Raw genomic sequence first — 15,531 nt, forward strand, 5'->3', positions numbered from 1 at the left:
TCTAATACGAATCAAACATCCAGAAAAGTTGGGACAGTAAGTAAAATGTAAGAGAAAAGCAGAGCAGTGATTTGTAAAATTCTCTTTGACCTGAATTCAACAAAAATAACTAAATATTTATCAGGTTAACTTATTAACTTTATTAATTTATGTAAATATTCACTCATTCTGAAACTCATGACTACAAGGGATTTGAAAACAGTTGGTACAAGAGCAAATTTACACTGTAAACATTGTAAAATGTTCCAGAAACATGTTAAATGGATAAATGTTGAGTTTTAAGGTATTTTTTCTCATGTTTAGGAAACTTGTTAATTGATCCCGTGGAACTGCATATACTGTATTTTAGTGTAATGTAAATTAATGGGGTTGTTTTTGTCACTTATACACTAAAAATACCACAAATATAATATAGAAACAGTGAAATACAATTAAAAACAGTTAAAAGTCAATAAAAAATACAATAAAAGCTGCATCTTACCTTTTCTTCTTTATTGTTTTCTTATAGCTTTTAATCGTGGAGATGCTTGATCGTGGAATACCGTATTCTGTTCAGTACTGGCGCATTCACATGAGAAGTGACGAAACCGCTTTTGTGCTGCTGTGTCATTATTTCCTATGGATTGGGGTGCCGGTGCACAAAACTTAACATGACTTATTGTACTAAAACAGACTCTCGAAAAAGCTGATTCTGATTCTTACAATTTCTCAGAACCCCGAGTGTTACGACTTTATGGGTCATAATGTGTTTTATGTAGGGGGGGTTTTCTCTATGTTACAGATTTGTGGAAGATGCACAAAGATGCACAAAGCTACCACCAGGGGAAAACATCTATAAAAAGGAGACCTCTGGGAAGACAGGAGAGTATGCTTTGCTTGTGATGTGGTTTGTGTTGCGTATCTGGCTCTCCCCAACATGTTTGAATAAAAGCTAACAATAATCAAGTTTAAGAGAACAAATTTCTCAACAAAAGGTGTCAGAATTCAAAGATTTTGAATTTAGGGGATGTCAAGTTACAAGGTTACAAACTGCTGTAATTTATTACTTGGACTGGTGCAACAATAATATAATTATAAAAGGTAAACATACCTAATAAATTGTACAATTAGAGAATAGAAAAGCATTTTAATAATCTAATTCTGCTCCAGTTAAATGTTTGTCATTTATACACAGCATAACTATAAATTATCTGTTACTTGTTGAAGAGAGCTGTATAACATAAAATATATGTATAAAATATAAAGATATGTATAAAATATAAACAGAACTAATGAGTTGTTACTTGTTAAAGAGAACTGTATAATATTTTACCTGTTTCTCAGTTCTTTCTGCTGCAGCTGATATTGTCCCTAGTGAAAAAAATACTAAGATTCATCTAAGTATAAAAGTATCAAAAAGTATAATTTTAATAAATACATTAACCTGAAGTATACGTTTAGTTACAATCAAGTTTCATTTAATTGAATATAGTTATATACTTGTCTTCAAATACATGTTTAATATATTTTTGCAAAGTATGTTAAACAACTGCTGTAGTAACTCACTTAAAGCTCACTTTTAATACATTATACAGGTTTACTTAAGTGTATTTTTTTCATAAAGTTACTTCCATAGTAAAAAGAAGTATACTTAAGCATACTAATCTTCAGTAGGCTACAGTGCACTAAAGTGTATTATTGTCACCCTAATGATCAATACACTTAAAATGTGCTAATTATACTGTAATTGTACAAAAATTATACAAAAGCTCGACTTTAATTGGATTAAATGCACTAAACTATACTAAATTGAAACTCTTTTAGGTAGTTAATTTACCTTAATTATACTACTGCATGTGTATTTAACTCCATGTTTTACATACACGTAAATTACCCCTTGGCTGACCAGCCTATTTTTGTGTGTTTTCCGTCTGAAGGGCATACACACATTTTAATGCTGTTTATTCACAAAGTACACTTGATATTAGGAAATGAACAATTGAATTATTAGCAAAACAAATTTTATGAAAAAATATCAAAATTATCATAGAAAAAATACAATCAACTCAAAACTACTGTATTTACAATGTCTATTTACATTTTTTGGTACAAATATTTACAGGTTTTTGTGGTGCCCCATATTGTGCCATTTGTAAAAACAGTTTCTTTTGGCCACATCGCACTTTGTGCAGTACACTGGCGTCTTCACAATTTCACCAGACCTTTTGCACATGGCACATTTTCACCTGCCAGCTGTACTGTCATCGCTGTAATATGCTGGCAGGCATTGTTTTGTTTCACCTGAGGGTCCTGCAGCAGACTCATCCTGGGTGGTGTCCCCTGAAAAGGCCACAAGCTCCGACATCAGTTTCTCTCTAAAGAGTTTCTGAGTTAGAGCCTCTTGTGCATTTCTTTTTGATATTTGCTGATGTAAAATAAAACTATTTACAATCCCAATGTCAATGAAATGGTAAAATAATGTCTCGTACCACTTGACTGTCTTGTGTAAGGCATTGTGATATGAAATCAAGGTGTCCGACAAATCGACTCCACCCATGTGCCTGTTGTAATCCTTGACCGCTGCAGGAACTGGAACATTCACTTTATTCCAAACCCCCTCCTGATTTTTTACTCTCCTCATCACTGTGTCACCATCATATGCCTTGTGCATTGTGGAGCACACCACCACCTCCCTTGTGTCCATCCACTTTACAAAAAGAAGTTGTCCACGTCTGTGCCAGCGGATGGTTCCTCTCTTTGCCTGCCTGGTGAGATCATTGATTTTTGTTCTTGGATACCCCTTCCGGTTGGTACGGATGGTACCACAAGCAAGAGTCTCCTTCTTCAGGAGATCCAAATAGAGCATGGGGCTTGTGTAAAAACTGTCAGTGTAGAGGTGGTACCCCTTGCCAAGAAGGGCAAAATCCATGAGGGACATAACTGAGTCATAGCTCAGTCCCTGGCCTGAGCAAACGGATTGCTTGCCTTCATAAATAAAAAAATTCCAAGTGTAACCTGTGGTTGAATCAGCCAGAACAAACATTTTGTAGCTCCATTTTGTTGGCTTTGCCTTCATGTATTGTTTCAGGCCAATTTTTGCTTTAGAGGCTACCATCCGCTCATCAATCGAAATGTCCTTGTCCGGCTGAAAATATGTCCGGCATGCTGTCAGCAACTCTGTATACAGTGGCTTCAATTTGAAAAGTTTGTCATATGTTGAGGTTCCCTTTCTCCTTGTGTTATCTTCGTCCTCTTTTGGGTCACACAGATGCAGGTTACTAGAGATTGCCAGAAATCTTTTGCCTGTCATCACTTTTGCGGTGTAATGAAGGCGGTAATATTCCTTTCCAGACCAGTAGTCTGCAACAGATTTTAGTTTCACAATCCCCATGTATATTACCAATGCAATAAATTTGTAGCATTCTCTAACACTGAGAGGAATCCATTTGTAAGATGGATTTGCAGCTGCTCTGATCTCAGCATACTTATTGGTGTTATCTACAATAGTCTTCACCACAGATATACTGAAAAACAGCTGAAACAACTGCAGTGGGGAATATACAGTGTTCGATAGAAGCTGTAGCCCTGGAGGTCGCTTTGGCAAAAACTTTGGAATGCTGGGTGCCTCATCAACATCAGTGATGTCATGCCAAACATCATCTTCATCTTCGGTTGTAGAAACACTGCCTGGCCTTTTTGTTTGTGCAGGAACTCGGTGAGAACGTCCTCTTGATTGCCTCTTCGCACGTGTTGCTGATGACCTGGTCTTCTGTATTGTTGGGAGGTGGGTGGATGAAGTACTTGGCACCTCTTCGACAGACGTCACAGTACTTTCTGGATCTGCGTGATTGGTCCTTGATGTGGATTCAGGGTGGGGTGGGGAAGAATGCCTCTTTCTCTTTGTCTGAGCAGCTGGCACCCAGTCATCACCTGAATCCTCAGAATTGCTATTATAAAACACAAAAAGAAAAATACAACATAAGTTTTTGTAATAAATGCACAGCTGTAACAACATTCTTAGAGTCCTTATTATATTATATAATATGAAATGTTCACTATAGAAGCACTTCTGTAAGTCGCTCTGGATAAGAGCGTCTGCTAAATGCTAAAAATGTAAATGTAAATGTAATAATAAACTATAAGAATTATATAATAAACTATAAGAAACAACAGTATAGTCTTTTGAAAGTTATAAAAGTTGGAAAACAATAATTTCATCTTAATGCAACAACACAAATGTGAATTTGGTATAAAAAAATAAAAATGTACTTACTAGTCAAGAACAGCATCTTCTCCATGAAAAAAAGCGTCTTCTTCAAACGAATCGTAGTCACTTTCTTCTGATACCTGCAATTCTTCTTCTTCTTCCAGTCGTTCCAATTCAGCTAAAACTTCTTCTGCACTTTTAAAACTCTTCTCACACTGTGAGCACTGATCCGGTTTCTCTCCAGTGTGAATGCGCTGGTGTTTTTTGAGATTACTCTGTGTATTAAAACTCTTTCCACACTGTGAGCACTGATATGGTTTTTCTCCAGTGTGAATGCGCTGATGTCTTTTGAGATCACTCTGTCCATTAAAACTCTTTCCACACTGTGAGCACTGATACGGTTTCTCTCCAGTGTGAATGCGCTGGTGTTTTTTAAGAGATTCCTGTCTGTTAAAACTCTTCTCACACTGTGAGCACTGATACGGTTTCACTCCAGTGTGAATGCGCTGGTGTATTTTGAGTTTACTCTGTTCAGTAAAACTCCTCCCACACTGTGAGCACTGATACGGTTTCTCTCCAGTGTGAATGAGCTGGTGTCTTTTGAGATGACTTTGTTGATTAAAACTCTTTCCACACTGAGAGCACCGATACAGTTTCTCTCCAGTGTGAATGTACTGATGCATTTTGAGCACACTCTGTCTATTAAAACTCTTTCCACACTGTGAGCACTGATACGGTTTCTCTCCAGTGTGAATGCGCTGGTGTATTTTGAGCTCACTCTGTGTAATAAAACTCTTCCCACACTGTGAGCACTGGTACGGTTTTTCTCTAGTGTGAATATGCTGGTGTATTTTGAGATTACTCTTTGTATTAAAACTCTTTCCACACTGTGAGCACTTATATGGTTTGACTTCAGTGTGAATGCGCTGGTGTCTTTTCAGATCACTCTTTGTATTAAAACCCTTCCCGCACTGTGAACTCTGATACGGTTTCTCTCCTGTGTGAATGCGCTGGTGTATTTTGAGCTTACTTTGTGTATTAAAACTCTTCCCACACTGTGAGCACTGACACGGTTTTTCTCCAGTGTGAATGTGCTGGTGTATTTTAAGAGCACCCCGGGAACTGAAGCTCTTCCCACACTGTGAGCACAGATATGGTTTCTCTCCTGTGTGAATGCGCTGGTGTATTTTGAGATGACTCAGGAACCTGAAGCTCTTCCCACACTGTGAGCAGACGTTTCCTTCTTCCAGTGTGGGACTGAGAGAGGTGTTAATGCTGACAGTACCAGAGGACGTTTGCTGATTACTGGAGCTTCTGGTGGACGTCAAATCCTCATGTTCAGTCTTAATCTTCACCAGAGTCTCATATTTATCATGGTTGCAGCTCTTGATGTGATTGTGGAGCTGATTTTGGGTTGTAGAGGAACGTGGACACGAGGAGCAGCAGAAATCCTTGTTCAGTTCTGAAGCAGAAAATAATCAAATACATTTATAACATTATAAATAATCAAATACATTTATTACAATATAAATAATCAAATACATTTATAACATTATAAATAATAAATACATTTATAACATGATAAATAATCAAATACATTTATAACATTATAAATAATCAAATACATTTATAACATTATAAATAATCAAATACATTTATAACATTATAAATAATCAAATACATTTATAACATTATAATTAGGGCTGTCAAACGATTAAAAATTTTAATCGCGATTAATCTCAGAATTTCATATAGTTAATCGCGATTAATCGCATTAAAAAAAATCTGTGTAAATGTTATAGAAAACAAGGATTTTTAAGTGAAATGTTACAATTACAATGCTGAACACATTTTATGCTAAATGTACTGATGTTAAAAACTGCTGGGACAAGAGAAAACTGTAAGGGAGTTTTATTCACTCACATACTAGGCAGTAAATGTCAGATTGTAGGTTAGAATTTCTCCATCAGCAAACATTGTAGATCAGCGGTGCTTTAGGTGGGATAAGGCGTAGTTATTGTATCAGACTTGTCTGTGCTTGTATCGTGACGATGGTTTGATGGACGTTTCTACACGAAGTGAGTGTGTTTTGACCCTTTGGGGCTTCCATAGTTCATGAACTAACGTGCTCGACTCAGCTTTCCGGTATTCGGTACAGAAGAAGAAGTTAATTAAGTGTAATAAAGTGTTCTGCTCCCGACAACTTGTGAATATAGCGTGTATTTATTTCTTTATTATGCAAGTGCATCACTACCACGATCGGTTACATTATGTTAACAAACCGCAAATGAAAAACGGTGGCAAGTCCGACATTAAAACGTTTGTTCTACCAGTCAAGTGTCAACATGAACTAGAATTTGCGTTAATGGCACTAATTTTTTTAATCGCGTTAAATTGAGGTCGCGTTAATGCGTTATTATCGCGTTAACTTCGACAGCCCTAATTATAATGAATACATTTATAACATTATCAATAATCAGATACATTTATAACATTATAAATAATAAAATACATTTATAACATTATAAATAATAACATACATTTATAACATTATAAATAATCAAATACATTTATAACATTATAAATAATCAAATACATTTATAACATTATAAATAATCAAATACATTTTTAACATTATAAATAATCAAATACATTTATAACATTATAAATAATCAAATACATTTATAACATTATAAATAATCAAATACATTTATAACATTATAAATGATAAAATACATTTTTAACATTATAAATAATAAAATACATTTATAACATTATAAATAGTAAATAAAGATTGTTAGTAAATGTTCAACTGAGACACAAATAAATTCAATAATAAATGTTTTTTTTACTGAGTTCATCTTTATCTTCAGGTTCTTCCTTCTTCACAGGCTTCATCTGGAAACCTCCACACTGTTGGTCCTCTGGGGTGAGGTGTTCCTCAGAGGTGACGTGTTCCACAGGGATCGAGGTTCCTTCACCTGAAATGTCTTTGTTTTGTGAAAGAAGAAAAATAAGTTTGTTATTGTTGGTAGTAACGACCAACTTCTTTATTAAGCACTTAATGCCTAGTTCACACTACACGATTTTTGCCCAGATTTCGCTCGGCGACTGGTCGGCGATTGATTTTCCGGGTCGGGAGCAACTCAGCGTTCAGTCGGCGATCAAAACTCGGCTCTCAGTCGCAAAGTGTGAACTATCCAACAACTCGACCCGACTGGCTCGCCGAGTGATCGCCGAGCGCTCGCCGAGCGAGATGAGTTTTCTAGCACGCCAGATATACAATCTGACTCGCACAACTCGCTGTGTCGAACAGCCAATGAGAACGCAAGATACGGGATGAGGCTAAACCCGGGGGGAGGGGAGTGAAAAATAACAACAAGCATGGCTACTGAAAAAGTTTCACGGGTTTGGACCGAAGAAATGGATGAAAGCACACACGAGCGTTACAGTATTTGTAACCTTATCGTTTACGCATAATATTATAATTTACATAATATATAATTACCTGCAACTCTCTCTGCAGAACAGATAATCCCTGTTGGCCACGTAACCCAATCCACTCCTTCACCCAGATTCTTTTTTTTTTCTTTCTTGCTTTTTCACTGCATATCAGTGCACAAACAACTCGAATAGCTCGCTTTATGTTGACGTCCATGTCTGGAAGGAAAACTCGTCACTTCTCGCGTGTGTTTTCGTGACAAAACGTAGTTTGGGAGACCAGAAAAGCTCGCCTGCGATTCCAGTTGGTGATGGATCGTGTAGTGTGAAACCCGCCTATCGCCGATCAGTCGTGTAGTGTGAAATATACACCGACTGAAAGACTCCAGAGTGCAAGAGATTCAGTCGTATAGTGTGAACTGTACAGCGACCTGACGACTTGGAAAGTCGTGTAGTGTGAACTTGGCATAAGTTAGAACAGACACGTACTTCTATACTATCTGTCAAAAAACACGACCTATAAACCTTTGTTCAAACAGGGTTTCAGTAGATTTAATAATAATAATAACAATACAACCTCAAATCAGAAAAAGTTGGGACAGTATGGAAAAAGCAAATAATAATATAAACACAGACTTTGACTTTGATTTGATGTCAGACAGGATGAAGCTGAGATGTTTTATCTTTTATCTGCTCAACTTTATTTCATTTATTAATAAACATCCATTCCTGCATTTCAGGCCTGCAACACTTTCTAAAAAAAGTTGGGACCGTTCTCTATTGGGGACAGGTCAGGACTGCAGGCAGGCCGGTCCAGTACCCGCACCCTCTTCTTCCATTGCCATGCCTTTCTAATGTGTGCAGCATCGGCTTGTTAAAAAATGCTGGACGTCCCTGGAAAAGACAACGTCTTGAAGGCAGCACATGTTGCTGATAACAGTCTGGACGGTCCTTTTTGTCTTTACAATACACGTTTCCATCCTTGGGTAAGATGGTGGCGCATGCACCTCAGTGTCTGACCAAGCTTAGCAATCCAGTGTTTATTTACTTGGAAATTTACTGCGTTTTCACTTGAATCACTCGTGTGAACTACACATACGACAGACAGATGCTGTTGGACATTAATTTATACCACTGTAAGTGTTGTTTTGAACCGTCCATCCACCCTGACACAAAAGAGGCTCATGGACTGCAGCTAAACCACAGCGTGGTGGAACTAATGAAGAGCTGATGAAGGTGATGAAGAGCTGATGAAGAGCTTCTGTGGTGGTGTTTGCCTTTATGTAAACAAAACATGGTGCATGGACTCTGCCATAGTTAATACCTACTGCTCTGCTGACCTGGAATACCTGGTTATAACGTGTAGAGCCTTTATAACCAGGTATTATAATCACCAGAGTTTTCCTGCATTGTTACTGCTGCAGTTTATATCCCTCCAGATGCTAAAGCTAATGCAGCTATAAATGGAGTCTTTATTTTTCTGGAGACTTTAATCACTGCAGTTTAAAATCTGGGGGCGGCACGGTGGCTAAGTGGGTAGCACTGTCGCCTCACAGCAAGAAGGTCCTGGGTTCGATCCCCAGGTGGGGCGGTCCGGGTCCTTTCTGTGTGGAGTTTGCATGTTCTCCCCGTGCCTGCGTGGGTTTACTCCGGGTGCTCCGGTTTCCTCCCACAGTCCAAAGACATGCAAGTGAGGTGAATTGGAGACACTAAATTGTCCATGACTGTGTGTGATATAAATTTGTGAAGAGATGAACCTTGTGTAACGATTAACTACCGTGTGTCTGTCATGTATGTAACCAAAGAGTGTAAAACATGACGTTAAAATACTAATAAATAAATTTAAGATCTGGACTTCCAAAGTTTCATCAGAAGGGGACTAAAAATTTTGGACCAAGTTTACACAAATGTAGCTGATGCCTACAAAGCTCCACCCCTCCCCCACCTGGGTCCGTCTGATCACCAGTCTTTCTTCCTGCTCCCCAAGTCATCAGACGTCTGAGAGCCACAATGAGGACAGTTAAGATCTGGATGGAAGGTGCAGACTCATCTCTCCAGGACCATCAGCACAAACAATCACGTCTATATTGAATATATCAGCTTATATACTCGACTTTATTTCTTCTCATTCATTACCCAATCATTCAGCCACTCGTATTCACCTGGCATTACTCTGTAATTATATACTAGTGTAAACACGGTACAGTCAGCATGATCTGTTTAATCTTCTTTATCTTCTGTCTCCTCATTTCACTCACCTGCTCACTTCTGCACTAAATATACTAAAATATTACAAGACATTCAGACACGACCAAATTAGGAGAAATGATTTTGCTCAAGTCTTACTGAGTTCATCTTTATCTTCAGGTTCTTCTTTCTTCACAGGCTTCATCTGGAAACCTCCACACTGTTGGTCCTCTGAGAAGAGCAGTTCCACAGAAGCAACATGTTCTGCAGGGATTAAAGTGACTTCACCTGAAATTCATCAATATGAGAAGAAGAATCTCAACAACTGGAGGAAACTGAAGGTTGTGGGTTTGATTTTCTAATCATAAATAAATACTAGTTAGATTCAAACTTAAATCCAGACACTGTACTGTATCTCACTGTCTGGTGGAAAAGTGGCATCATGCTCTATATTTACTTACAGAAGAAATCATCATCATCATCTTCCTCCTTTTGTATTATTTTCTTCTGAAATTCTTCATGTTGTAGATCCACAGGGGTGACGTCTCCCTCTTCTGCTGACTGCATTATTAAAGATCTAATAGACAGACAGACTATTCAACTATAAACAAAGTTCAGCTGTAAACAAAGTTCAACTGTAAACAAAGTTCACCTGTAAACAAAGTTCAACTATAAACAAAGTATAAAAATATGACGTGTTTATATAAAACTGTGAGATTTAATCATGAAGAAACTCAATCAGTTCCGCTCAATTGATTCATTTTGGTAGATCGGTTCAATGGAATCGGTTCATCAGTACTGAATCATGTGTGGTGCTAACAGTTAGCGGAGCAGCTAATAGTTTGTGTGTTTAAATAAAACTGAAGTTAAAGCTCCTCAAATCCTCACAGTGATGTTTTATTATGAACTCTAGTTTTATTATTAATTAGAATGTGGTTATAATTAAATATAAGGGTTATAATTAAATACATATTTTACTTACAGATGAGGCTCTACAGTACAAACACAGCAGCTTCTTGTTCTTCTTATGATGTTTAATGGCGGTTGGCAGAACAACTTAAGACGCACCAGCGCCACCAACTGGACTGGAGTTGAACAGCAGCTTAGCAGTAAAACATCTCCATTAGCACATCTGTATTAATGGTGTGCGATACTGAAAAATTTGGTATCGATCAGTGGCGGCTGCTGGTCTTTCAAAGAGGGGAAGCTCATTGTCGGCTTACATCACAAAATTTGTCAATTTATTTATTTATAACCGATAAATTCTCCCCTGAAATGGGTTGCAGCAGTTTGTCTTCCGACTTCACCCGCAAAATCCGCGATGGGCCTGAAGCTCCCAGTGATAGCTGTCAATCAAAACGGGATTCAGCCTTTCGACTGATCCTCCAATCATCTTGCAGAAGCTCAGCGTCCAGACCCGCCCACAGCTCTATTCACCTCCAGAGACGTTGAGCGTCCGGGGGCGGGACAAAATCGTGGCATTTATCCAATGACCGGCGAGTTCCGAAAACCCGCCCATACAGCCCTCATAGAAGCAAAGAGACGCTCAGCGTCTGCGGGGAAATGCATTGACGCTCCGGGAACGTATGAGTTAAGTTAACAAAATCGAGTCGATCTGTGATAAGTAGCTGATTCTGAACGAACTCGTCTTCGAGATGAACGTGTTCTAACGCATTTGTAGTCAATGAAATGTTAACACAACTGTTCATATTTGACCATTTAATTTTTGACATTTTAGTGGAAGCTGAGCTTCCCTTGCAGTCTTAGAGAAATCGCCACTGGTATCGATCCGATTCCAAGTAAATACAGGGCCAGTATCGCCGATATGGATCTGATACCGATAGTTTGTACTTACTTTCATGTAGGGAAGAGCAGTGTATCATGATTTATGAGGTGAATGTATCATCAATTTGCTTTGACTAATAAATGATTTTGTGTTAATTAGTTCATTATGTGCAGTGAAAACCCACTACAGTTTGTAAGTGAATAACATTTTTTAAGAGCGCACACACACACACACGCACGCACAAAGGCGACACAGACTTTTTAATACGATCGCATATTAAATCCATTATCTGATATACAATCTAGTGCACTGTGTAGGAAACATAAATCAATTGTCTAATATACTGTAGTGGCGGCTGCTGGTCTTTCAAAGAGGGGAAGCTCATTGTCAGCTTACATCATAAAATTTGTCAATGTATTTACACATAAATTCTGCCCTCTGTTCCTTTTACAAGAAAATTACCTGAAATGGGTTGCAGCAGTTTGTCTTTCGACTTCACTCGCAAAATCCGTGATGGGACTGAAGCTCCCAGTGATTAAGTGACTAATGAAGTGTATTGCTTTGGCAATACGAATGTCCCTATTTGTCATGCCAATAAAGATTCTTTTGAGTTTGAGTTTGAGAAGTGACGGTGTAGCGCTCAAACTAGCTGTCAATCAAAACGGGATTTAGCCTTTCCACTGATCCTCCAATCATCTTGCAGAAGCTAAGCGTCCGTTATGTAATACACTATCTAGTGCACTGTGTAGGGAAAATAAACCAATTGTCTAATTCACTATCTAGTGCACTATGTAGGGAACCTAAATCTGTTAACTAATACGCTACCTAAAGCATTATGTAAGAAACATAAGTTTATTATCTAGTACACTATGTAGTGCACTTAGGAAGGAACATAAATTCTTTTCTAATATACGGTCTAGTGCACTATGTAGGGAACATAAATCTATTATCTTGCACACTATCTGGTGCACTATGTAGTACACATTAATGTGTTTGTGACAAGAACAGTTAGTTTAGTAGCTCAGTTGGCAGCTCCTAAAAGTTCTGTTATCACCCATAGCCTTTGCTGTGTGCGAGAGGGTTTTAGCTTTGTTTTTAGCTCCCTGAAATGAGTTTTTGCAACTTGGGATGTCTGACATGTTAACTTCCATCTATCCATCCAGCTTAAATACCATAAACAGTACATAAAAAAACACGTGAAGTAAATGGTGTAATTATTAACCTTTGTGCTTAATTCTTCTTTTGTTTCTCCATGGTGTAATGGTTAGCACTCTGGACTTTGAATCCAGCGATCCGAGTTAAAATCTCGGTGGAACCTGGTTTTATTTAGGTAAAAATACTGTTACCAATGCTGAGAAGACAATACCCAGCTAGCACAATCATCTGGCCCAGTTCCCACTTTTCTATCGGCACAGTCGGCCGAGTGTCAGAATCGGCCAGAATCAATGTAGCCAGATCCGGCCCAGTTGTTACCACAGCTGGGTTTGGCTGGTGCTCGTAGAAAAGTGTGCGCGCCGATGCTGGTTGTCCGGCTGTGGCCCAGCGTCCAGTCTCTGATTCAGCGCCGGCGGAACAACGTCACCATAGCAACAGTGCGACGCGAGCCGTTGAAAAAGAGGAATCGTTCGTTCGTGTGAGGTAAATAAACATTTAATCTCAACAACTTTTTACTAAGCAAAAAGTAAGCAGAAAGTCTATTATTGAGTTTTGGATTAAGATAGAGAGCAATTTGGAAATGGAAACTGTTAGGTAATGTTATCTAGTGAGTTTCAGGTTAACTGGTAGTCTGAACTGAAACTTTTCAGGTAGTTAGCTAAAAGGCTAACAGTTTCTAGCATTAGACAACAGCTGCTAAATAATTGAAGCTCACTGAATACTGTGGATAACGTTAACTTAAAAGCTACAATAAGCAACGAGAACAAGAACAACAATAATAGTAATACAATAATAAGCAACAGATGACCTACCATCTCTGACTACATCCACAAGGTGGACCAACAAAGCAGGTGTGTATAATTTAAGAGTGGACATTGAGTGGACATGGTATTTGAAAACTCCAGCAGCGATGCTGTGTCTGATCCACTCATACCAGCACAACACACACTAGCACACCACCACCATGTCAGTGTCACTGTAGTGCTGAGAATGATCCACCACCTAAATAATACCTGCTCTGTGGGGGTCCTGACCATTGAAGAATAAGGTAAAAGGTGGCAAACAAAGTATGCAGAGTAACTGATGGACGACAGTGGAACTGTAGAGCTACAAATTGCTTCTATAGATAGATAACTTTATTAATCCCATAGGGAAAGTCAGTAAATGGTTAGTAAACTATATGGTTAGTGGAGCTGATAGAAAAAGAGTATACATACTAAATATACATCCTAATAAACAAACAAACTGTACTTCTTTATATATATATATATTGTTCACTTTTATAATTATTATTCTTATATGCAATTATATGTTATTTTCTATATACAGTATAATATTCATATAGTTGTCATTTTGGTTCACTTTTGTAATTGGTCTTATTTATAATATTCTGATAATTATTATTATACTACTTGCTGCAATTATCTCAATAAAATACTTTCTACTGCACAATCTGTAGTTAATTTGTAGCATAAATCTACTATTTTATCTATGATGATGTAAAGGAGAAGAAAACGGTAAATAAATAGTATTGCAGTGTTTTGGGGGCAGTTCCGGCCCAGTTATGGGAGAGTCGGCGGAGATCTGGCATCCGAATTTGGGCCAGTGTATTTGGCCCGATTCTGGGCAGTCATTCAAAAAGAGTCAGAGCCGACACGGGCTGCCGGCACCGAACCAGATGCGGCAGGCTCGGCTGGCAGGAGCTGCGCCGGAAGTGAGCCACAATTACAAGGCTAGCTGGGTAGTGTTTCACATTTGACTGCTTTATGCCGAAATTAGAACACAAAGCGCAAGTCATTGTTTACAGCGCCATCTACCGGCCAACTGCGTCCTGAACTTAGTGCCATTTTTCAACAGTAGAACGTTTTGTTGTGAGTTTGATACTTGGGTGGCAATGTTTAACTAAAATTAGTTTTATTTAGTGTTCAAAATAGTTTTTTCAATTGATTTCAGTCAATTATATCAATCACGTAAGGTTAAATAACTTGAGATGTAAAAGTAAAATCTGAAGTTGTGTTTATTTTTCTTTTTGGCTTTATTTACTCAGCAAATGACGAATCATTACTTTTAGTTTTTGTTGCGTCAGGGTTCCATGGTGTAATGGTTAGCACTCTGGACGCTGAATCCAGCGATCCGAGTTCAAATCTCGGTGGGACCTTACTGCTTTTATTTGGGGTCCAAGATTGAGAAACATTAGCAGTTTCAGGATGTTAGCATTCAGCGCATGTGCAGTACAACAGAGCATCTCAATTGCTTGTGCTAGTTTAGAGTCACCTTAAATGACATGTTAATTTCCATCCATTCATCCAGCTTAAATATCATAATAGCACTAGTAGTGTTATAGCCCAGCTAGCCTTGTAATTGTGGCCCACTTCCGGCGCAGCTCCTGCCAGCCGAGCCTGCCGCATCTGGTTCAGTGCCGGCAGCCCGTGTCGGCTCTGACTCTTTTTGAATGACTGCCCAGAATCGGGCCAAATCTCCGCCGACTCTCCCGTAACTGGGCCGGAATAGCCCCCAAAGCACTACGATACTATTTATTTACCGTTTTCTTCTCCTTTCACATTCGCATAGATAAAATAGTAGATTTATGCTACAGATTAACTACAGATTGTGAAATAAATAATAATAAATAAATAAATAATTGCAGCAAGTAGTATAATAATAATAATCAGAATATTATAAATAAGATTACAAAAGTGAACCAAAATGACAGCTATATGAATATTATACTGTATATAGAAAATAACATATAATTGCATATAAGAATAATAATTAT

The 15,531-nt window shown here is 38.1% G+C and overlaps 1 protein-coding gene and 1 non-coding gene across 2 annotated transcripts; one reads left to right on the plus strand and one right to left on the minus strand.

Moving 5' to 3' along the window:
* Positions 1-1,983: 1,983 nt before the first annotated feature.
* Positions 1,984-7,240, minus strand: LOC134326725 (uncharacterized). The gene is made up of 3 exons (XM_063008902.1): positions 7,039-7,240; positions 4,253-5,648; positions 1,984-3,926 (listed from the first exon to the last, which is right to left on the minus strand). The coding sequence occupies exons 1-3, from the start codon at positions 7,082-7,084 to the stop codon at positions 2,222-2,224; spliced, it is 3,147 nt and encodes a 1,048-aa protein (XP_062864972.1). The 5' UTR covers positions 7,085-7,240; the 3' UTR covers positions 1,984-2,221.
* Positions 7,241-14,841: 7,601 nt separating this feature from the next.
* Positions 14,842-14,913, plus strand: trnaq-cug (transfer RNA glutamine (anticodon CUG)). Its single transcript has one exon. It is a non-coding gene; the product is annotated as a tRNA-Gln (tRNA).
* The last annotated feature ends 618 nt before the right edge of the window (positions 14,914-15,531 follow it).

The sequence above is a fragment of the Trichomycterus rosablanca genome, chromosome 14 (genome assembly GCF_030014385.1).
Source record: "Trichomycterus rosablanca isolate fTriRos1 chromosome 14, fTriRos1.hap1, whole genome shotgun sequence".
NCBI lineage: Eukaryota > Metazoa > Chordata > Actinopteri > Siluriformes > Trichomycteridae > Trichomycterus > Trichomycterus rosablanca.

Bases quoted from the DNA above. Each gene is read 5' to 3' on its own strand.
- LOC134326725 (XM_063008902.1), bottom strand. From the start codon at position 7,084: ATGAAGCCTGTGAAGAAGGAAGAACCTGAAGATAAAGATGAACTCA. The intron at 5,649-7,038 runs GTAAAAAAAACA...TTTCTGCTTCAG, and splicing joins TGAAGATAAAGATGAACTCA to AACTGAACAAGGATTTCTGC. The intron at 3,927-4,252 runs GTAAGTACATTT...GTTTTATAATAG, and splicing joins GAAGATGCTGTTCTTGACTA to CAATTCTGAGGATTCAGGTG.